The sequence below is a fragment of the Erpetoichthys calabaricus genome, chromosome 4 (genome assembly GCF_900747795.2).
Source record: "Erpetoichthys calabaricus chromosome 4, fErpCal1.3, whole genome shotgun sequence".
Classification (NCBI taxonomy): domain Eukaryota; kingdom Metazoa; phylum Chordata; class Cladistia; order Polypteriformes; family Polypteridae; genus Erpetoichthys; species Erpetoichthys calabaricus.
In genome coordinates, this window is record NC_041397.2 from 252,405,070 (window position 1) to 252,430,305 (window position 25,236).

The 25,236-nt window shown below is 37.5% G+C and overlaps 1 protein-coding gene across 1 annotated transcript in view; it reads left to right on the plus strand.

The window, feature by feature from the left end:
• Positions 1–24,424, plus strand: part of LOC127527565 (AF4/FMR2 family member 4-like) — a 122,713-nt gene extending 98,289 nt beyond the window's left edge. Inside the window, exons 3-4 of the mRNA XM_051926658.1 lie at positions 24,188–24,274; positions 24,377–24,424. Coding sequence (XP_051782618.1) covers positions 24,188–24,274; positions 24,377–24,424 — 135 coding nt within the window. The remainder of the gene's footprint in view (positions 1–24,187; positions 24,275–24,376) is intronic.
• Positions 24,425–25,236: the final 812 nt, after the last annotated feature.

Here is a 25,236-nt window from a genome sequence, read left to right on the forward strand (position 1 = left end):
GGAGGAAACCCACGCAGACACGGGGAGAACATGCAAACTCCACGCAGGGAGGACCCGGGAAGCGAACCCGGGTCCCTAGGTCTCCCAACTGTGAGGCAGCAGCGCTACCGTGCCGCCCCTGCTGGTTCAAATGTTTAAAATGGCACAATATTAATGTAGGTTATGTAGTTTGATTTTCTGAGTTAACATTTGCTGTTATTGGTTATTTCTTCCTTATTAAAATACTGAAAGAGCATTATGTGTCATCCTTGTGCTTTCCAACTAGTAACAAAAAATGAAACTAATTAGTAATGAGATAACTTACTCTTTACTTCCTTGGAAAAGTAATTATTAAAACTGGAAAGAAGTAATTAGTCATAGATTCCTTTCTTTGACTAACCATCCCAACTCTGATCCCTAAGGACTGTTTTGATTTGCCCAATTACTGATTTTGTGAAATAAGTGCATAGATGTTTAGGACTGGAAATAAACAGTTTATGATAACACCTATTTTGAGATGCATTTCAGTGTGAACTTGAACTTTATGCATCAAAAATTAGTACTACTTTGTTCAGTTTGAGAGGCTCCCAAACTCAGATAAAATTCCTCACTATATATCCATCTAAACGCCTAATTTCTGAGCCAATGATAGTGACATTTTAGGGTTACAGGGAGGCAGCCCCAAATCACACAGTAAGCAGTGTCAGTAGATGGAGCTCAGTCAATTGCAAAAATCAATTTCTAGTTAAAATGTAAATTAAGTTGTACCTTCATTTAATTGTGTAATCAATTTGCAGATAATTTACAATTGCTGCACCATTTTCTGGGAAAATTACACTGAATGGCATATAGGTTTTTACAAGCTTTACTAACATGTAAGTATGAAATAATATTTACCTAATTAGTCGCCTTTGTTAGTTAAGTACATGAATAACATTAATATTGTGATGCCATGAAGAAATTAAATCAAAGTAAAGAATTCTGCATGCAACAATTTAGATAACCTGGTAGATCAACCCTGTCTTTTAAGTACTGGAAAGAAAGAAATTCCCAATGGTGCAATTTGTTGTTTTACACAGAGTAAAGTGGGATATGAAGGGCTCTTTTGTGGCTCAGTGCATATAATAAAACTGACAGCTTCAGGCAAAACACATTTAATGTGTCCTTGAGGTCATCAGGCTTCCGGCAGGTGACTTTGTTTTTCTCTAAATTTACAGGGCGAAGGAAAATGTGGTCCTTAATTTATGAATGGTTAATAGAGGTGGAAGCTGTGTTAAAGTACAAGAGAAGCAAAGCTGACAGACACCTTTAAACATACAAATAGGATGCAAATGACTTTAGCATGGCACGTGTTGACCCAGTCCCCATTTTTGAGTCACTACTACAGTCTTTCATATCTCTCTGTAAACATTTCTATAATTTTAAATTGGTACTCTGCAACACTAAGAGCAAAATATAACCAAAAGGAGAAGTGCCATTTATTCAGCAACATCCAGCTGGTAGATATGAGTGCATAATGTGGCATTTCTATTACCAGAATAAGAGTAGATGCATGCATGTTTGTGCTTCATGTTTGTTAAATATAGCTGACACAACAAACACCTATCACAATGACACTTATGACTTGCCTTTGGCTTTTTTTGTGGGTACTTTTATTTTTATCTGGTCCCTTTTCCAATTACTTGCCAATTATCTATAATAATAAAAGGCAAAGCCCTCACTGACTGACTGACTCACTGACTGACTGACTCACTCATCACTAATTCTCCAACTTCCCGTGTAGGTGGAAGGCTGAAATTTGGCAGGCTCATTCCTTACAGCTTACTTACAAAAGTTAGGCAGGTTTCATTTCGAAATTCAAAGCGTAATGGTCATAACTGGAACATATTTTTTGTCCATACACTGTAATGGAGGAGGCGGAGTCACGTATCGCGTCATCACGCCTCCTACGTAATCACGTGAACTAAAAACAAGGAAGAGATTTACAGCACGAGTCACACGCGGGAACGAAGGTAAATGACGTTAATTTTTGACTGTCTTTTAATACTGTGTAAGCATACATATTAACACATGTGCAATTAAACGTGTGCATTTACGGGGTGATTTCTCAGGCTTAAAAGCTCACCTTTTATCAAACGCAGGAACAAAGGTAACTGACGTTGTTCACTGTCTTTTAATACTGTGTAACCATACATATTAACACATGTGCAATTAAACGTGTGCATTTACGGGGTGATTTCTCAGGCTTAAAAGCTCGCCTTTTACTAAAAAGGTAAATGCAAAACTATTTTCAATCAGTTTATTGAAACGCTCCCGTTAAGGATTGCAATAACATATTCGCGAGATAAAAGAACGAAGTAGGGGGAAATGGAGGAACAGCCGCAAACAGCGAAGAGCAAAAAATTAATTAAACAATTGAGAACGGAGCGAGTTAAGCATACAAGCATGTTCATAAGGGAAACAAAGCACGGTGGTAAAACGTAACTTTAAATTAAGTTTATAGAAACGCTCCCGCTGCGGATTGCAATAACATATTCACGACATAAAAGTTTAATGAGAAGACACGAGGTATAAACAAACCACACGCCGTGGCGCAACGTTAGGGGCAACAGTTTCAACCATTCTATGATCTGCTTCTCGCAACTGAAAGACGGCACATGGCGGATGTTAGCCGACTTGCTGACCGCAACATTAGGGGCTTCAACTATGGCGCTGACGCCATATCTCAGTGCCAACACTTTGCAGACTGTACTTAAAAGACACGCCCTCCTCACTGGACAGTTAAAAACACCAATCAAACTAACGATGACATCAAGTATTACCCAATCAAAAGTAGGAAAGGAGGCATCTTCATAAAATGCGTGTGGGATGATTTGCATGAGACGCTGCTTTAAAAAAAAAATGATAAAAAAAATACGGGATAAATCCCGTCCAGTATTGATTCAAAACGGGACGCGCAATTTATGTGAATGTATGTATGTATATATCTATGTCTATATATATATATATATATGTAGATATGTAAATTTGTATATGTATATATATGTTTATGTGGATGTGTATATACGTATGTATATGTACATATGTGTATATGTAGATATGTATATATATATGTATATATATGTTTATGTGTGTGTGTGTGCATATTATATATATAAAAGACAGCAACACTCATAACATATATATATATAATATATGTATGTATATATATATATATATATATATATATATATATATATAATATATGTGTATATATGGGGCGGCATGGTGGCGCAGTGGGTAGCACTGCTGCCTCGCAGTTGGGAGATCTGGTGACCTGGGTTCGCTTCCCGGGTCCTCCCTGCGTGGAGTTTGCATGTTCTCCCCGTGTCTGCGTGGGTTTCCTCCGGGCGCTCCGGTTTCCTCCCACAGTCCAAAGACATGCAGGTTAGGTGGATTGGCGATTCTTAATTGGCCCTAGTGTGTGCTTGGTGTGTGGGTGTGTTTGTGTGTGTCCTTCGGTGGGTTGGCACCCTGCCCAGGATTGGTTCCCTGCCTTGTGCCCTGTGTTGGCTGGGATTGGCTCCAGCAGACCCCCGTGACCCTGTGTTCGGATTCAGCGGGTTGGAAAATGGATGGATGGATGGATGTGTATATATATATATATTATAGTATATATATAATATATAAATATATATATATATATAATATATGTGTATATGTATGTATATATATATATATATATATATATATATATATATGACAGCAACACTCATAACAATGACAACACAATTACATTGACAATCATGTTACGTTATTTTTAAAATGTTTCCTTTACTTTTTCATAACCTCTTTAACACACTACTTCTCCGCTGCGAAGCGCGGGTATTTTGCTAGTTGTCATATATAGTCTAACTCAGCATTTGCTGTGTGTGTTTGGCTGCAGTCACCTGTGAGGGCTATTAAAGACTCTAGTTTGCCTCACTTGTTCACTGTGACAGGACAGTGAAATATTTGCATAAACTAGAGTTGATTAGAAAAGTAATTTGATTTCTAAATACAAGCCAACTTAAACAGTGGTACAGAAGACATACAGTAACTGACCCTGATTATTATTGGTGGTATTGTTTTTTTTTGTTTTATGAAAAATGAGGCATGATGAAGAAGTGAGGAATTTGCATCAGACCTCCTGCTGTTCTAAATATTCACAAGTGTGCTATCAAAAATGTGTGTATCAAATAGACCAAGCGTCTCAAATGTGTTAGAGTTTGTAACGCATCATTACTATGATCCTCTGCTACAGAATCTTTTGATACCAATGACCAATCTTTAAATTCAAGCAATATGTGTTGTAGGCTGTTGAAAGTGACCAAACTGAATTATTATTATTACTAGGGGGTTTTGCCCCCTGCTCGCTTCGCTCGCCAACCCCCATGTTTGGTTTTCCGGATACACACTGTTAAGATTTTTTTTCTTTGAATTGTTGCTATTTCATTAGTTTCACTTTTATTTCAGAACTTCTGTAAAAAAAAAATATTTGGAATCTTTCATTTCCCAATATGCTGAATCTTTTAAATGAGGTCCGTGAGACATGTGTTTAATGACTTTGTACCATAATTCGGGATAGGTTTCTCTGTTTGGAATTTCGGCACAGACAAAGCGATCGACATCATCAGCAGTTAATAATTTTTTTTGCAAAGTAACTAATAAATGCATGTGAGGTAAACCACGTTTTTGTACAATATTTATATACTTTTGAAATATCACTTGTATCCATATATTCGATCTCTATTCGCCTTTTCGTTATTTCTCCGAGTAATAATTTCTCTTTTTTTGTGCTAATGCGATGTTTACTTTCTTTGTTTTCACACTGTCATTTTTTTCTGCTTTCATATTCTGTATCCTGCTCTGCATGTGTTTCTCTCCTATGTTTTTTTTGAGTCTTTTGAATTCCAGATTTCATTATCTCTAACCAGCTCTGCATGTGTTTGCCCCCCTTGTTTTTTAACCTCTTTATGACATTTTACTTTGTTTTCTACTCTGTTTTTTATTTCTGACCTTGCTTTGTCTTGCTTTTTTCAGTGACACCTGGTCCTTTGTGATTATTTTCCCTTTTTCGAGTAATAATTTCTATTTGTTTGTGCTACTGCGATCTTTACTTTCTTTTTTTTTATACTTCCTAATTTTCCTACTTTCATATTCCGTACCTTTCTCCACATTTGTATCGCGCCAATGTTTTTCTTTTTTTTTTTTTTTTTTTGAGCCTTTCGAATTCCACTGCTTTCATAATCTGCTCTGCATGTGTATAGCGCCAACGTTTGTGAACGTCTTTATGAAGTTCTATTTTGTCTTTTACTCTGTCTTTTAATTCTGAGCCCGATTGGTCATGCTTTGTTTCAATTCCATTTGTTACGGGCTGATAATTACTTTCCTTATTTTCTGAATTTGCACCTAGATTATTTTTTCTTTTTTGCTCTTTTTTCTCTCCAGCGCTTTTGAGTCTCTTTTCTCTGCGCTGCTTTCTTCTTTGCTTATTCATCGACGTTTAATTTATAATGTATTGTCCTTATATGCTTTATATGCGGTGAGGCCCTGGATCTGTGTGTGCTCAAATCCTTCACATGACTGAATGTTTTGCTGCCCATTGTCTTATTTGATATTTATTGTAAGTAGGGCATGTCTTGCGAGAATCTTATGTTCTACGTCATCATGTGACGGTCCTGGGTCAATCTCTTGGCACAATGTCTCATGTTTAAGGTCCCCGCGAGACGTTCTGTGGCCATTTCCTTTCGTCTCACGGGTCTTATAAGTGTCTTCTGTGATCTTAGCGTGAAGATCACTTCTCGACGCCCTAGTGTTTCTCGCCAGGATTTTTTTTTATAATAGAGAGATTTACATTTTATGCCATAATTGTTTTCTTCTTTTATATTTATGAGCTTGGGGAAATTATAAGCAATGATTTATCTCTTAGGATTTTAAGGAACGGTCATGCAAGAAAATGACAGAGGTCAGAAACATTAGCAATGACTAATTCCTATAGAGCTTAGAAGATCCAAAGTATGGCCAACGGAGTGAGTATGGAACCTAACAGATAGAAAGAGAGTCTAACATCATGGACTGAAAACTTGGGACTAAGTAATACTGTACATTGTCTACTGACTGCAAATCCTGCCTCCACTAGTCACTATCTGTCAAATGACCCAGAACGTATGACGCTAACTCCCTGGATAAAACAACTGGCTACTTCTTACAGATTCTTCACATGTTCTGTAACTGCTCAAAAAGTATTATAAAAATGCATACTTTATAGAAGAACCTGAATATTTATGATCTAGAATAAGTGCAATGCACTGCATTTTGGAATGTTGTTTGTATTTTACGATAGGACTACCAAATGCTTAAGCAGGACTGATGTCAAAATGAAATCTGCTCCTATTTACAATTACCTTCTCGTAATCTTTTGACTCTAATGAATGAATCATTTAGCTCTTAAGCATGGATTAACCTTCTGTTACAATATTTACATGGGCTATGTGCCAGTAATTGCTATTTTTTTTTCTTAATACCAACAAGTTCTAAAGTATATTTAGTTAAGTATGTCTTTTTTTGAGATCTTTCTTTTCTATTATTCAGTTTTTACTTAAAATGTTTACAAACAAGATACTTCAAATTGCAGGAGGGTAGAGGTCAATGTCTCTAAACTGCAAAACAAAATCAAACATCAAGACCTAAATACAAAGTAAAAGACTCTCAAACTAACTTATTTCTTTTTGCTCTGTCTATCACTTATATCTAAAGTTAGTTTTTAAAGTTAATCCACTGCTCAGATGCATGCTGCACAGTGCCACCATCTTTCATAGGTGGAGTGTGATGACATGGTGCATTGCTATGCCTCACATGACTGTCAATGGTCATAGCAACCACTTACGTCATTACCCTGGTCGTTTGAAAACTATGCAGAATAATATTGAAAAAGACATTCAAAATGTCACCAATAAATAAATAATGAGAAGGACACAATTGTTTCCACATGTGTCAAAATGTGTCAAAACAAAGATTCATCATGCGCTCCTAATCTTTCCTGTTAGTAGAATAATGAAATTAAAACACTCAAGCAAATCTCATAAATGTTGGTGGGCAAGTGCAGCTATGAAATAAATTCAAAAATCAAATGGCTTACATGACATTAACTGAAGTCTGCTTCATGCAGACAAAAAAATGGAGAGAAAATTAGATTACTATTAGCGAAATACCAAAATCAATCCTAGGGTCAACATTTGTCCTCTGGAAATTCAAATGCCACCAAGTTAAATCATCTTCTGACAGCTCCTAAACACACTGCATGAGTGCTCCCAGTGTAGTCTGCCTGGATGTCACTGCTGTGCCATGAAGGAATAAGTGAGCATAAGTTCAAGTGTATTGTCATAGCATTTTTGTGGATGTAGAAGGGTGTTTGTTTTGCTCCCTGCTTCCTAAAGTCATAAAGGAGGAAATTGTTGTTTTGGCACTATTGTGCCACAATATAAATTTTGTCTCTCTAAAGCATCTCATCATACAACAAGGATTATGACCGTATCCATGCCGGTCCTTCAGTGACCATCTCTAACTCATTTCCTTCAAAAGTTACATTGTACCTAATGTTGATTTCCAATGGATACTGTGACAAAAAGGGACACTCTTAAACTATCCACAAATCCAGAAATGTTAGGGAAGCCTAGGTAATATGAGAAAACAATACTTATTACCAAACACTAAACAGCACAAGACTAGGTTACACAAAATGACTAATACAACAATACAATAAGACAAAACAACAAAGGTTATTGCCCATCTCGGCCTACCTAATCACCTAGCCAAGTAGGATGGCTTTCCCCTTATAAATAGCACCACCAAAACACTTCTTACATTCCATTCCTTCTTCTCCAACCACTCTGACCTCTTCCTCAAACCAGATAAGTCATTGCCTACTACTCCACACTGTCTCCAATATTCGCTGGCATTTGGCAAAGCTGTCCTTTTAAGTCCTAGCCCAGCTATCTGGGTTAACCTAGAAGATACTTTGGGTGCCAGTCATTATAAAACTCCTTGAATCTTGCATGAGAGTTACACCTGGAAACCTCAGATGTATCTCTGCAAGCCTGTGGGCCCATTGATCAAGGCCCAGGTAACCCTTCGGGGGCCTGATTAAGATATGTATTGTGCTGTTGCCAGCTATTGGTTTGTAAATGAAAATCAATGTTTTCATGCATAAAGTACCCTGCTATTCTACAGTTAACTTTAATGTCACCCAAATCAACATAACTTGGTCCCTGACCATGACAGAATTTACAATAACCATCAATATGACAACTTCTTATTTCTCACGCTGGTCTCTGGACGTATTTTTCCCTTCACCAGTATGGGCATTTTGTAAATGTGATACTTGATTCACTTTTATGCAAAGTCTGTTTTTCATGTCAAGGCTACCTTAGGTACTCTCACAGCTGGACAATCTGTGGATGAATGGATTAAAAGTAAAAATCACCCAGAATGAGGTTAATAATATTCCTCAGAGATGGCAAAGCTTGTATATGACTTGAATAATGATGTTTTGTTAAAAAATGCAACATGTTTGCTGGCATATTTTTTGAAAGATAAGGAGTCATGAAGGTATCTCCTGAATTACTGAAACCAACTGTCACTGTAAACTCAAATAACTTTTTACATTTATATATGACTTTTCTCACTACTCAAAGTGCTTTGCAAACTCCTTGCAAGGCGGACTTGGGATCCAAACGCATGACCTCTTTACTATGAGGCAGCAGTGTGACAGCCACCTGCCTGGATACTTGTATTTGTACTTGGAGGAATCAAAAATGACCAGAATTGTTTAAAAAAAAAACTTTATTGTAAAACTTTAAGCAATTCCCTTTTAGTCATTTCAAAGTGCTACATGACATACAATACACTTGTCCCAGCATTTCTTCCACTCCTGGAAGCATTTCCAGTACTTGTCTTTTGTTACACCTCCTGTGTTTTTCTAGGATTTGTGTCAATTCTTCTTCCCTTCGGTCTCAGTTTTAATTTCAGGAATAAAAAGAAGTCAGGGAGTGAGTTCTGGTGAGTGTGGGGGAGTTCAAAGCAACAACCACATTGTTTTTGGTCAAACACTCATTATGGTTTGTGCAGGTGCATTTTAAAGGTGCAAAACCCAGTTTTAGATGTATCACTCCTCCATGTTTTTTTCCTGATGCTCTCCCAGAGATGCCACAGTTGTTCATTCTAATGTTGCTGACTAGCTGTCTATCCATGGGGAAAAAAACACTTAATGAACAAGTCCATCCCATCAGTGTCAAAAAAAACATGATCATCATTGTCTCATGAAAATCTGTCATGATGGCTTGGAGAAAAAAAATCACCCAAGTCAAGTGCACGATTGCAGTGTATAAACGCACTCGATCAATTTACCATGATGTTACTTGGTGGATTGATTAACCAGACTATAGATAGATAGATAGATACTTTATTAATCCCAAGGGGAAATTAACATACTCCAGCAGCACCTTAGACATACAGTACGTAGCAGCATATTCGGTTACTGTACTCCTGTACTGACTCAATAATTCTAATTATTGGGTTCCCACTTGTACAGTATATTTAAAAAGTGCCACTGAGAATCTATAAATGAAACAGTTTAATTTCTTGTTAGTAAATAGTTTTTAAGAGCGTCATCAATGATTTGGTCCACACCTCAAATGATACAAAAAGCATGAAAGATTTATTAAAAATTTTTTTATTTAATAGTATTTATTTTAAAAAGTCTGATGTCTATGGCCATTGGACCTGGGAAAAACCTGGGCTACTTTTGTTCATTGTATTCCGCATAGTGTTATGGACAGCAGGCAATTGATGGCAGTTTAATGGATGGATGGGGGAGACCAATTGCATGGACTATTTACTCCCCCAATACAATAGGTGTCAGTCTTCCTGGGCTATGGTGCTTGCATTGATTCCCGCAGGACAGGCTGGAAATTGCATTCCCATTAGACGGCCCTACTGTGTTCCATGGGTGCTGCTGGAGAAACTGCAGGGGCACACTGTCCCCACTTTAAGGAACTTCCACCTGACTCGGAAGTGTTTCCTTCCTTAAGTGCAGTAACACAGAGGTACTCCTGGGTCAGGTAATAATAATAATTCATTACATTTATATAGCGCTTTTCTCAGTACTCAAAGTGCTATCCACACAGGGAGGAACCGGGAAGCGAACCCACAATCTTCCACAGTCTCCTTACTGCAAAGCAGCAGCACTACCACTGTGCCACCTGTGAGGTAGAAAGAAAGAATAGGAGGAATTGTCCCTGTGCTGTGTTTGTGAAGGATTCGTTAAAATAAATTATTATCTGAACCTGGGACATGTATTGGATGGTTTGGGGGCTCAGTGGAGCCCCCTACAGATCAAAATTGTTATAGCTTACATACAAATACGGTGAGATTTGTGGCACCAGAGTGTGGCGTGTGTTGTGAAGCACGTGAAGAACAAATTTCATTGCACTCTGTACGCTATGATGATAAACCTGAAATGAGCTGATTACACTGCATTACATCTTTTGTCAGATCAAAAAAGCTTATTTTTTTTTTAAAGGACAGCAATATTGGCCATCTACATTTGGTCACTAAGAGCACAAAATCAATGAACATTCAGTGTTACACAAATGTGCATGCCGAGTCTCTGATATTGAGAATATGGTGGAGACAATGATTCAGGACAGCATGTTTGAGTGAGTAAAAGAGTAATTAGTAAATTAATATTTCTTGATGGTAGACATTTATTCAAGTCTACAATATAATGAGGGAATTCTCCTTTTAGACTTGATGTCAAATTGATGATACATGGCTCTGATTTGTAGCAATTTTAAATTATCCTTGAATGATTTTGAATCATTTTTATAGCATTACTGATCACACACATCTGTCGCTGTGTCCTGCAAAAGGGAATCCTGCAGCAATCTCGCCATACACTCTACACTAATTCTCACCAAAAACAACACATTGGTGCAGCAAAAGCACTCATCCGTCTAGTTCACACCAACTCCATTCTGTATTGCATCACCACAATTGTGGATAAAAAACAGCAGTCTTTATGGCTTTTCAAACAATCTTTTGTGGTAATTTCTCAGTGTACATGGATCAATTATGGTGCTAATTGCTATTTGACTTTAATTCTGTTATGTTTGTTTAGAAAATGAATTGAGCTAATTGCAGTACAGCATGCTTATATTGCATTAACATATATCAATACAAGCTGTGTAAGACCGTGCTGTAAAAAGCATGGGGTCCTAGAAACTATTGAAATTGTCAGAAAAAAAATTGAAATGTAGAGATGTCAGGTAATTGAAATAAACTACTCTGGGCGTCTCTCTCCTAGAAGGATTCATTTTGCCGAAGTGCTTGAATCGTTTGTGCATTAGCGGTGGGAGGAAAAGTAAAAGTGGTACTGTTTTGACGATGTGCTCACCCACTTCTGTAATAGTGGATAAGCAAGTGACTCTCTCTTCAGATGTTTGCGTATCCTCCGGGGGTGGAGCCTTTAGCCCGACTCCACTCTCACTTCCGGTCCAGAGAGACACACACACTTCCACGAGTAGACGTTTATATATAAGATTGTCCTGCGGATCGATAAATCTGTTAAGGCAGGTGTATGCCTGAGGAAATTAAAGATAGAACCATGTTACCTTTTCTTTTTTGCAGGGAGGTTATTAATAAGATAATGAAATATCAATTAATTGTATAAAAATCTGACTGATTTTAAAAATCTAGTTAAGCAGTATGCATTCATTGTTATTTCATTGTTTATTTGGACTGAAACTTAAAGGAAAGATTCACTTGGCTAGTTGCAACGGCACAGTTGCTGCCACCTGAAGAACTTCAGGTGCAACTCCACAGAGTTGAGATTTTTCCCTCATCTCCATCCTGCTTGGTTCCCACCTTGAACTTTTGCCCAAGATGGGAATCAGTTCTCTTTGACTCTGAACTGTATAAGCAGGCTAGAAAATGAATGCATAGATTAACTAGAAGCCCTGTGTCAAGTTGTGAAAAACGGCCATTATTGTCACGTGCAAAATTAAATTTTTATTTGTATGTGTTAATCAACTTGCAAACTGTTCCAACTGTCGGGTGCTACCATTAGTGAGTAACTGCCTTACAAGAAATTTTGGTTTTCCTTACCTGCAAGAACTGAAAACATATCTATTATACCATTGCAAACAGAATATTGTAATTCTCTTAAACACTCTAATATATTAAGCACTGAATACAATAAATATATCCATCCATTATCCAACCCGCTATATCCTAACTACAGTGTCACGGGGGTCTGCTGGACCCAATCCCAGCCAACACAGGGTGCAAGGCAGGAAACAAACCCCGGGCAGGGCGCCAGCCCACAGCAGGGCGCGCACACACACCAAGCACACACTAGGGACAATTTAGAATCACCAATGCACCTAACCTGCATGTCTTTGGACTGTGGGAGGAAACCCACACAGGCACGGGGAGAACATGCAAACTCCATGCAAGGAGGACCCGGGAAGCAAACCCGGGTCTCCTAACTATGAGGCAGCAGCGCTATCCACTGCGCCACCCTACAATAAATATAGTATGAGTGAAATCTGTAGGGGTGACTTAGAATCAGCAGACTTAAAAGAAACCATTTAATAATGAATCAAAGTTCAGTTGTTGCTTAAATGCCAAGTGATTGCTTAAAATAACCATTCTTTCAGCATCCATGTTAAGAATTTCTACAAGTTAGCTACTGTATATATGTAGGACTTTTCAGATGTTAGCCAGGCCTGAAGTATCCTTTTCTTTATTCCATTTTCTACACGTACAGCCTCTAACACTTAGCTCTGTTCTAAACTAACTTTTATTGTTATTATAATGTAAATGCTAAAATACCTCCAGAATACCCCTTGAGCTCTCGCCACTATGGTGTATTGTCTCTGTACATCTGTTGTTTTATAGCCCAACATTAATTCACCTTCATAATGCAGGCTGTTGGGTTTTATAGTCAACATTCATTCACTTTTAAATGGCTTTTCTCTCATTAGTTAACATTATGTTGTATTATTTGATTCCATTCATTTGCAACACGCAAAAATGCTGCATTCCCGAAGTGTACAGGCATTACATCTAACGCAATGCATGTCTTTGGACTGAATTCAGTGCATACTACAGCTCCGTCCATTAGGTTGGCAAAAAGCAGGATGCTTATCAAAATGAGTTAACAGAACACTGCTTTCTATCAAACTGGCTGCTAATACTTGCGGCTAGTCTGGTAGGGGAAATAAAATTAATTATTAATGTTAAGATTAGATACGATCTGGCATCTGGCTTGTCACTATAGGTTTACAAATGGATTTTTAATTTTAAGATATGCTGCTGTTGTCAAAAGCCTAAGCATCATCGTCTCATCTCAAATGCCTTTTGGACAAGCTGCAAATTTGGGAGATGTCACAGGGCGACTTGAAGGCTACCTTGCGTCTTCAATGTCTGAGAATATCTGAGGCTCTGTGAAATGTAAAGTGGGATATTTAAAAATGTTCCCATACTCATAGTACTGGTAGCACTATTATCACTACTTTATTGAAAGAGCAGCTCATCTGAGGATGGAAAGGTCAAAGATCCAGTGTGAGGATAAAAGTAGGGTGGAAAGGTTTCAGATCTGGCCTACCTCCACATAATAGAAATGTTCAACCTATCCTAAATAACTTCGATAAACTGGATAAACCTGTTGCCAAATAAAGTATCTATCTATCTATCTATCTATCTATCTATCTATCTATCTATCTATCTATCTATCTATCTATCTATCTATCTATCTATCTATCTATCTATCTATCTATCTATCTATCTATCTAGGAATTCCTTTCCGTGAGAATGAGTAAGGCCCTGTGGCTACCAAGGATTAAGCCAATGAGAAGCTGCTGATATTCATGACTTGTCTATTAAGGAAGTTAAGAGCACATGAGTGTTGCCTTTTAATAAGATACTGGTCCTGAGGGCAGGTATGGCCTAGGTGACCACTAACTGCAATGCAGTCAGCTCAGTGAAGGTCTTGTGGTAACATTTAAGCCCTAGGCTTCTGTTTTAGCACCAACATTGTTACTCCAACCTTTCCTTCAGTCATCTTTTAAAGTGCATGTTTCCTCGCTTGACTTTTCATATGAAAAAAATCACTCTGTGAGGACAATGGGGTGAGGTGGCAATCCAAAAAGCTCAACACATCATATGTGTCATTACTTGAAAGTGGATCAGCACAAACCAAGACAAGGAGAAGCATGGCAAAAAGAATCAACTTTTTTTTCTTTTTTTATTGAAAGCCTGTGATCCAAAACTCTAGTTGAGAAGACAGACAGGGTCACACACAGGCAACATAAAAGGGGGGATAGAGTATCCAAAAACACTAGGTAAAGACAGAGCCCTGAAATATTGAGAGGCTATATGCAGGTAAGATAAAGAGACAGAATGTCCAAAAGGCACAACACAAAGGCCAAGTCCAAAAATAGGAAGAGGTCCTACACTGAATTCACAAAAATAAGATAAAATTGTAGACCCCAAGTTTGAGAAAAATGTAAAGCATAGGAGTCAAAAACACTAGAACACTAAAAATACTACAGAAGTTCAAAATGGTGGCTGCTGCATAATGTTACATAATGCCAGATCAATGCCGCCTTCAAAACCCTTTTTACTTTGCCCTGCCCATGATGTGACTGTGGGGAAAGGAAGGACTAGGAGTGGAGATGAAACCAAGTAGCTTTCTTATTTGAGCTAAAAGAACACTGATATTGTCAGATAGGCTATGTTGGGAATTTTGTTCATATACCTTATTCTTGCTCTTTTTGTTTGGTTGAGTACTCAAAATTAGTACACAATGATTCCGGTGGTGATATTAGTTTCTCGCCTTATGGCTTAGCTTTATAATATTATTTGGGAATTTTAGCTGCCAATTTGATTATTTACCGGTGGTGTCATTTTGAGCTCCTGCTGTCAGGGCAGAACCTGCAATGTTGTGAGCATGTCCTAAGAGGTCATGAACTGTCAGTCACAACATGTCCGCATAAAAGTTCACCGTCAAGATCATTCCCTCATCCGAGTTGATGGATTTTCATCTTTGATTTTGTTTAGAGTGTTGTGCTTTTCATCTAGTAATATTTCTATTGCACTGTTATACTGTATTGAGGATTACTTGTGTTCTGTTCTGTGTATTGTATTGTATTGACCCCCTTTTTTTTTGACATCCACTGCGTGCCTAACCTACCTAGAAAGGGGTCTCTCTTTGAACTGCCTTTCTCAAGGTTTCTTCCATTTTTTTCCCTACAAGAGTTGTTTGGGAGTTTTTCCTTGTCTTCTTAAAGAGTCAAGGTTTGGGGGCAGTCAAAATGCAGGGCTTGTTAAAGCCCACTGCTGCATTTCTTGTGTGATTTTGGGCTATAGAAAAATAAATTGTATTATATTATATTATAGTAGTATTCGACTCATTTCTGTTTTTTGACTACATCTTTTCTCCAGGTTACTTTTAAAATTCAACATCTTCTGTCAAGCACGATGTTTTAGATTTGCCTTGGAGGGAGTAAAGAGTTCAAACTTATGTACTTGACATTAAAACACATATGCAGTGTTGTGACCTGATCTTTTTCATCCAGTAAAAGGGTCAAATCCTTAGGTGACACTTAACCATGCCATCTGGAGAAAAGAATTGAAAATAAGTTAATGAAAATTCCATAAATTTAGTCCCATTCTTTATTCAACTATCAGTGTCCAATCTAATATTAAAAGTAGCGGCTGTTTTAGATCACCAATGTATGGTGACAGCAGAGCAAACAAGAGGGAGCAGCTGTGCACTTAAACAGGTTATTAATCGGTTATTAATTTTTTGTGTGTTCAGCTTTTCAGGCCTTTTGAAGAATGTCATTGGTCAAACTGACCCACTTCTTGACAATTTGTTAGATTCCAATAAATCTCACAGGGAAGCTGATTCTTTTAAAGAGAAACAAGGACAAGGTCATTTGAAAAAAGAAAACTGCCAGTCACAAAGACCACAACTAAAGTAGGACATGTGTAAGCGGTCATAGCCCCGTGTCTTTTTCAAGATCTGTCACGGTTGCAATGTCTCTGTCTGATTTTTTTGCTTCTGCTTCACGCTGCATTTTGATATTCTCCATTAGCATGAGCAAGCAATCACCTGTCATGATTTACACTTACAAACTCCAGTGAGGAATAACAGCAACGTAAGCAGGACTGAAATATTTGGCGTGCAATTACTTTTCAGTTATGCATGTGTTTAAAAAAATAAAAATTAAAAAGAGGTATTGGAAAAAAAAGATGCTAATGTGTGTGCTATTAACATCTGGCTCATTTCTGACAGCTTGTTTATGGAATTGAGAAAACTTGCTTCCAGTATTTCCTCCTTTCAAGACAGCTTGGATGACAAGCAAACTACTTAAAGTTAAATGCTTAATGATGCACACAGAACCAGAATTAGCAACAACCCAAGAGTGACAATGAGGCATGCGCTTCCTCACAAGTCTCATAAATCTGGAATATAAGAAACAGTAGGGGGCCATTGGCTGTAGATGAGACACAAGAAAGTGCAGGCTTTTAAAACACACACTCATAGAATAAGAAGCAAGCAACTTGTGAAGCTGTTAGCTGTTATGAATTAAAATATGTCAAAAATGACCTCAAACATCCATCACTGAACCTGAACAAACCAGTTCAGTGTTGTGGGAATCATCCCTGGACAGGCCAACCAGGACAAAAGTTGTCAATTCACCTTGGAGATGTCAAGAAATGCGAGAGAATCAAAAGAAAAACTCACCAAGACACAAAGAGAATGTGTAAATTCTGCACAGAGCAGGGTCCTAAAGCCACGAGGCAGCAGCCCTAACCACTCTGCAACTGTGCTGCCCTCAACAATTAAGACAACTGTAAAATTTGGAGACAAAGACGCTTTCATTATTTTTCATCACATCCCTTTAACTTTGGAAGTTTATGAAGTGACTTGAATAAATTCCTCTAAATTATGAATGAATAACTCTCATGCCAGCTGTTACAGTAGATAGATAAGACCATCATACACCCAAATATAGGAAAGTCTTTTCTGTCAAAACTCATTTTCATTTATTGACTGCCTAGCCACCGACCATAAAGCATACTACTGGAAATGTTTACTGGAGATCGTGTCTCTGCGTCGTTAAAGTTAACAAAGGCAATCGATTTAAAGTGCGCCCCCTGATGCACCGTAGGCTGATTTTACACATAATCTAATGTACAGATATGTACACAATGCGTCAGTGAGTGGAGGAGAGACAATTTCAACACAATGCAAACACTAAGTAATTTCTTTGGCTTTAATTTTCTTCATTTTAATTTATTCAAAAAGGGCTAAGCACGAGTATGCTAAGGCTGGCCCCCGAGTGTGTATCTAAAAATAAAACTTGCACACCCAAAAGCCTTACAGTTTTTCACAGAGTAGCTTATGTATCTGCAAAGCAGATGATATTCTTTCAACAGATTTTATTTGACGTTATTTCTTTGGTACCTGGACACTTTGTTCATTATACACACAATCTTTTGTGCTTGATTGTCCTTAGTTTTGTCAGTATTGCTTTAAAGTGTGGTATATTCAGACATTTGAACAACTAGTATAGTACATCATCTTTGCAGACTTAAGTGGTCACATCATCTCTGCAGGTTTTCTTTAAGGTACATAGATTACATAAAAAACGATTGGCTAATTACTCTGACAACCAAGACAGTGCTCAGCGATTAATGTCCTCTGTTCCTCCCTCCTTTCATGGTTTTTCTGGGGCCTTATTCCTTCTCCCAACTTTTTTTTACCTTTCTTGTTCCTACGCCCCTTCTTTATTATTTTCATGTGAAGCTAATCATCTCTGGCAGTCAGATGCTGCAACTAATACATCTGCAGTCTCCTGAAGGAAATAAAAGAGCTTCTTGGTGCATTGCACATTTCCTGTAGAATTCCTTCCAGTCCCCATCTCTCACTGAGTGGCTCCCTAGGTATTTTTAAGTTACTTTATTTAATTAAAGTTTCCTGGTTTTCATCATTCCCCAGCATAATTATATAAGCTATAATCACTCCTTTGATTTTTGTACTTCTGCATTCTTGTGTTTTGATTCCTGCCAAACACAAAGCTCAAAAATGGGTGCCTCCAAAAGTACACAAATTTTGCTACATCTGCCTTTTTACAGGTTTAGCTTTGCATAACAGGTTTAAACTCAGGCAGCCTAGCTCTAAACTTATAAAGACGGCTTCCAGCCTGCACAGGCCCAAAAATGGGTCCCAGGTCTTTTAAGAGGAGAGGTAAACCATTTTAAAAACTCTCTGGTCCAAAGGACAATCCAAACAAACCTTCTTTATAATGAAATGTTTTATTATATAGTCAAATAAGAAGCATAAACACACAAGTAAAGGAGCAAAAATTAGAAAGCCTTTCTAAAAAATTACAATGAAATTACGAGCGTCACTCTGGCTGGGTACAAAAAAAGCAGCAAGCAAGCAACTTTTGTTTAAAAAAAAACACATAATATGCACAAGAAGAACAACATAAAAATAATACATAAAAAAATTACTGCACTATTATTATCCCAGTTTATAGATAATAATATGTTATATAGTATAGTATTATATAGTATATTATATAAAATATATACAGGCAGTGAATGGTTTGCCTAAAGTACAAATAAAGCAATTATGTAATTCATCAATCACAAAAATATCAGGAAGGCCAGAAAAATCGAATACTTACAAGAAGAAATCAATAACAAATTCAATGTTGATCTGCGGAACCTGTCCTCTGTCTGGAATATCTAGGGAGTGGACAGTTCTCCAGCTGAAACATCACAGTGGCCCCAACCCAGAACTCTCTAGGCAAAGGAGATAGAACACATAACTAAATACACTAGCAAAAAATCAAATAAAATTATTTAATCATAGAAAAATTTGCTTTAGCCAGGGATTGAATCCTGGCTAGACCATAATGTCATGAATCTAAAATTGAAACATTATCATAGTTTTGTGTTTTCTGGTATTGTCCATTCTTTCTATTTTATGGAGTAAACTCTTGGATTTCACTATTGGTTTTGTTTTTTAAGAGTTTTCTTTTAGCTTTTTAGCTCTCCTTGTTAGTTCAGTTCTACTCATTCTTTTGCTTTTTGATTATTTCTATTATGAGGTAAATGATTGTTGCTTGCATAATTTTGTCTGCATTGTGTTAATTGTTATCCTCTTCAATTCCTAATTTGTTTTCCTAAATTATTCTATTATTATTTGTTCAAGTGGGGTTGACAATGCATAGATGGATTAATGGATCATTATTAATCAGTTATTATATATTTAAATATTTTTTGGTTTATGGTTTCGGGGGGATTTATGGTTTTGGACTTTCCTCACTATGCTACAATTATAGCTAATTAGGGGGGGCAAGCTCCCCATGCGCTTTCGGTGCCCAACCCCCAGTTACGGCCATTCTGCCGCTTGCGTTGTGAAGAGGGGGGCTGAATGCACTCCAAGGAGACGCGGTTGTTCCCCCAAAACCCCTTCTTAAATGGTGATACAATGGGAAACAAATAGTTTTATTTACCTCCTCTTTGCTCGATCAGCTGCTGGCTTGCTGCTGCTGCTGTGCATCGTGATCTGCATCTCACACGGTACTTCGAACATTTAAAAGCCTGTACAGCAGCTGTCCTACTTTTTGACTTTTATTTCCGGCCCCAAGCGTGATTAAATCTATTGGCACTCTTGGTTAAGTCTCATCTCGCAAGACGTGAGTTCTTGATATTTTTTACTTTTTTAATTTAAAAATGGAATAAGAATCTGAAAATCTAACAACATCACATTAAAGTTCAATTAATTCTGAAAAGAATGATACCAAACATATATATGTAGGTTTTAAAATAAGCCTGATTTAAAGGGTGACAAAAAAGTGATATAAAAAGTCACATAAAATCATTGCACAAAATCATTACAGTTTTAGGCTTAGGATTTTATATGTATATAGAGTAGATAAGGAGTTTTGATGCACATCTGTAGAAGTTGGTGTTGATAATTTGGAGGTGCCATCTAGACTGGGCCATACCGGATGAAGCAGCAACAAGGGCTAAGATGACTGACCTTAAATATGTTTATGTGAAGTCCTACTAAAGGTGTTTAAATATCTGAAGGTTAGTCCATATTTTATTCAGGCAAATCTAAAATGACATGAAGAAAACATGATGTCTACCTTGCGCCACTTGCTTTTACAACAGACACTGGTTTGCAGTAACTCTTAACTAAATTGAGCAGGTTCAGAAAAAGGATAAATGTGCAGCTTCTGCTGGACCTGCTCAACTACTAAAGGACCACTGGGAAAACATCCCACTTTGGACTTTGAACATAGCACTAACATGGTTTAATTAAGTTGGTTTTAGTTTTGTGCCTATTCCTGTTTCCTTGAACCTACAATTTGATTAAGCCAATTCAGTTAAAGAATGGATGGATGAATAAACCAAAAGGTAGCAGGTGTGACATCAGGCCTGAATTTTACACTTTTATTCTCCATGAAATATCTTTAGCATAAAAATTAAAAGACGTGTAAATTAAAATGATTATATTGCAAACACATATCTGTGACAAATTAACAAAATCAATGTCAAACATAAGAACTTAAGAATTTTGACAAGCAGGAGGATGCCACCAGTCCTTTCAAGCTTGCTTGGTTGGTTAAACAAGGAAGAGTGTAATCCATTCATTCATTATATACAAATGCCCTCCAGATTCTTATGCATTGGCGCACTCTGAAGTATTGGGTACACTATACTGTAATTCAAAGTGTGTTCTTCGCTGTTAAATGAAATAGAAAATATTTATAAGAACTCATGTGAAGGAAAGGAACAAACCTGAATATTTCAGATTAGCAAAGATAAATAGCTGATAGAGGAAGCCTGACCAGATTCTATGATTTCCATATTTTTTAATTTATTATTGGGAAATACTTGATGTGCTCATCATTCAGAAAACCTAGCAGACAATAATAGAGTTTATTAACACTTGCCAAGCAGCAGACGAAATCTTCAGAGATGAAAACTATGTGATATGATTTGATAGTCTGATATAAAATATATTTTGCATTGGGAAGTGCAGTTAATCTTGGAAACTAGACTTTCAGGTAGGCTTCATGGACTTAGCACATCTTCTGTTGTCATTGATTGTTTGTACTCCTCTCAACTGTTGCTTGACATGCTAAAACTACAAACTTTATACACGTAATGGTTACATTGTTTTCAACACAAAATGTGTCCAATTCTGTTTTCACTGATTTCTCATATTTAGTGCAATGTAATTAGTATCTTTTTTCCTACCATCAGGATGCAATAAGTCTTTCTTCTGGCTACAGATTCATGCATGTTAGCTTGCCCATTGAATGCCTCCAGTGTACTGAATTTTATGTGTATTTGCTTTACCAGTTCATCAGAACACATATGATATGCACCTAACATGAAGGTACCAATCAACCTCTTCCTTTTCTTTTCATAATGGGGGATAAGAAGAAATGTCAAAAGCAGTTATACAACTGTTACCTATAACCTCTTACCTATCTCATTGTCCTTATTTCACCTTTTGTATTCAACATTAGGGACCTATAACGACAGGCTGCTTCACTGACTAGGACAGTCTTACTCTCATTCCTTTATGTTAACCCAGTTTATCATCAATAGAGTGTCCTGTTGAGCCCTTAAGGGACCGCAGCTAGACAGAGAATGATCAATCGTAGCTTTTGGCTTTCTAGGAATCAGTCAGACAGAGACTGGCTTCAAGCTTTTAATTATAAATCATATTTATTTGCATGATAACCAATATAAGCAATACAAAGAATAATACATCCTGTGTGGGTTCATGCAGTCTTCGTTCAGTCCTAGATGACATTTCCCAGATGGTGCAGGCCCATAATTGCAGATTATATATCCTTAATTGAAAAATGAAAAGAACAATTTCTTACCAGAGAGAACGCTCCTTTCCAAATTTCCAGCAGACAGGCAACAGATAGACAACTTTATTTACATATCCACTTCAAAGCAGCGAATGCCGTGGTTGCTTGATCGATCCTGCTGTCAACCTGCTATCTTCTTTTCTTGGACGATCAAACCCAGATATTTAAATTCTTTTACTTGTTCAATTTGGATCCCATCTAGGTGAGTAGTTGCAGGCAATCCTTCGATGGTAAGGACTTTAGTCTTATCCAGGTTGATCTTCACACCATACGGTTTGGTGGCTTTGGCAATGGCATATAGTGTATCAGTGGTGTATCAGTGGTGTCAGCGTTCATCTTGGCAAAAAAGGCCTTATCATCAGTGAGCATCAAGGACATCACGTAGTTTTGATCATCGTATTGGACTCCTGCTTTTCAAGAGAATGCTTTTCTCATGAAGGTGTTGATTGTTGTGTTGAATAGTAGGGGAGAGAAAACATCAGACAGTTCATTACGGTCTCACACCTAGCTCACATAGGATGTTTGTAGGAGGCAGATGATCTTCTTGGGTATGCGCTCGGCCTCCAACATTTGCCAGAGGGCTGGCCAGTGGATGCAATCGAAGGCAGTCTTGAAGTCAATAAAAATGATAATCATCCGCTTACCACATCTGATTCTTTCTTCCATAAGTTGACGAATCAAAAGATTTGGTCGCAGCTTCCACAATTTGGTCTAAAGCCAGTTTGTTCTTCTCTGCTTATCTGCTGTCAACATTTCTGGAGCCTTGACTAAATAACCTTCATAAAGACCTTGCCAACAATGGAAATGAAGCTAATGCCATGGTAGTTTTTATATTCATAGTTATCACCTTTGTTCAAGGTGGGGATAAAGATAGTCCTCTTCCATGTAGGCCACAAAGCTGTAGAACGATCTCCCAGTTTTAAAACAAATCCCTAATAGATCTTCACATTTAAATCCAGGCTGAAGACTTATTCATTTAGTTTAGAAATTAACTGCTGATTAGCTGGTCTTACTGCATCTCTGTTTATTAGTCAGTCATTCTCCAACCCGCTATATCCTAACACAGGGTCACGGGGGTCTGCTGGAGCCAATCCCAGCCAACACAGGGCGCAAGGCTGGAACAAGTCCCTGGGCAGGGCACCAGCCCACCGCAGTGTTTACTAGTGGTTTGTACAAAATTATAATTAATGTAACAATTATGAATGGCTGCCAACCCTCTATTCTGTTTGACTTCTTTGTTTCATTCTGTGACACATGGTGTCACTGCTCCACTTCTAAGTTGATTTCCTGTCTAAGAGAAAGACTCCAAAGATGTCGGGAATCCAAAGATGAAAGGATTTTGTCTTATTAGTCTCCCTAGCAAAATCTTACCTCATACTGTAAAATGCCTAGAAGAGGAGTGTTGGGTGACCTGTTGTCCATGGACACTGCCTGGCTTTTGACTTTGTCTCCTATAACTGACCATGGACCCCCAGAGGTTTATATTTTTCAGATTTTCTGCTTGCTGGCCATATGTCAGCATTAATATCAATGGACATCTACTGTTAGGATGCTTTCTAATTAATCAACTGGAAGTTGCTTTGTTACTGAGAGTTTAAACTATTCTGTATTTTTATTTGTGCGCCTTTTGTAATTTATAAAGTTTGTCATTGTATTTTACCTGTGAACTTCTGAGCCTGTACTGGACTTGAATTAGTTTGACTTGACTTGTTTATTAAATTCATACTCTTAACACTGTTTACTGTGTTTACAATGTTTATTTTCTTGTTTTAAGGTATCTATTGCAGTCAAATCGTCTCTGTAGAGATGCAAATTATGCCATGCATATATGCATGTCATCTTTCATAAAACATATAACATGATCTTTTTATTATTTGTCATGGTTTCTATATTTATTGAATTTTAGGAACTCCCTTATTATGATAAACACCATGCATTTTAATAATGTTGTTCAGGTAATTTTGTTTTTTTGGGAGTGCCTTGGAATTTTCTCCATATAAAATGGAAATGTTCTTCTCCTTATATGATTGCCTGCCTTACAAACTGTGTTTTGGGAACAAATTAGATTTGTATAGTGGAGCCTAGTTGTATCTGAAATGTATACTTCAAATCTTTACATTCATTGTCATTAAACTAAGTCCACTCTTTTAAACTATTACAAAAATATATTCTTTTCTCCTGATCCTCTTTTTTTTTTATTCCAGGAGATGACCCATTCTTGGCCTTCCCCTCTAACTGCGATTCACACTCCTGGAAATACAGAGTCCAATAAATTTCATTTTAATCAAAAAGTGAGTATTTTCTTTAAAAAAGTCAGTTAAAACAGAAAACGTGAAAATCACAAGTCAATTAAAGGATATATTGTGAATTCTGCATCTCTTTCTTTTTTGTAGGAATCTAAACAGCATGCTCCTGTAACTTACAGCAAGCAAAGTAAGTGATTTATTAGTAACTAGTCATTTAGCCCGTTACAATAACGGGCGCTAGAACAGTAGTGCATAAACATTAGTAGGAACAGTCTATATTAAATGGCAAGGGACTTTGACCTCATTCTTTTTGTTGGTCGTATTTTTCTTTCTTTCAGCCTTTCTTTTGTTGATGTTTACTTGCTGAGCTGACCGTTCTTCATGGGCTGCCGCCGTGTATTGTGTGTCTTTAATTTTCTGTGACAGTAATACTGTCTTGTACGGCTGTATTCAATAAGGGCGCGCACAAAAAGGCGAGCTTCAAAAGGGCGACCTCAATTGAGTGCGGCAAATAAAGGCGTTCGTAAATAATTTAGTTCAAATGGCTCTGGAATATGTGAAGAGCAACAAAGGTGCAGATCTTTATTTACGCGCGCCTTTATTCGCTGCGCCCAATTGAGGTCGCCCTTTTGAGGCTCGCCTTTTTGTGCGCGCCCTTATTGAAGGATACCGTCTTGTACATCCGTAATATACCTTTAATTTTCTCTGGCGGTAATACAGGCGTGCGCGTCGGTAATATGCCTTTAATCTCCTCTGACAGTAATACTGGCTTGTATGTGGCTGTACTATGCGTCACTGTATTGTGTACCTTTAATTTCCTGTCGCAGTAATACTGGTTTGAATTTCCGTAAAACGCCTCTAACTTTCTCTTGTCGCGCATCGCACCGTGCCCCGCGCATGCGCACTTCACCAGAAGACACCCACACACAGACACCTGGACGCACACAGGGATTTTATTAAAGAGGATAGTAATAGTATTGGACTATGGGCAATTCTCAGTATCACAG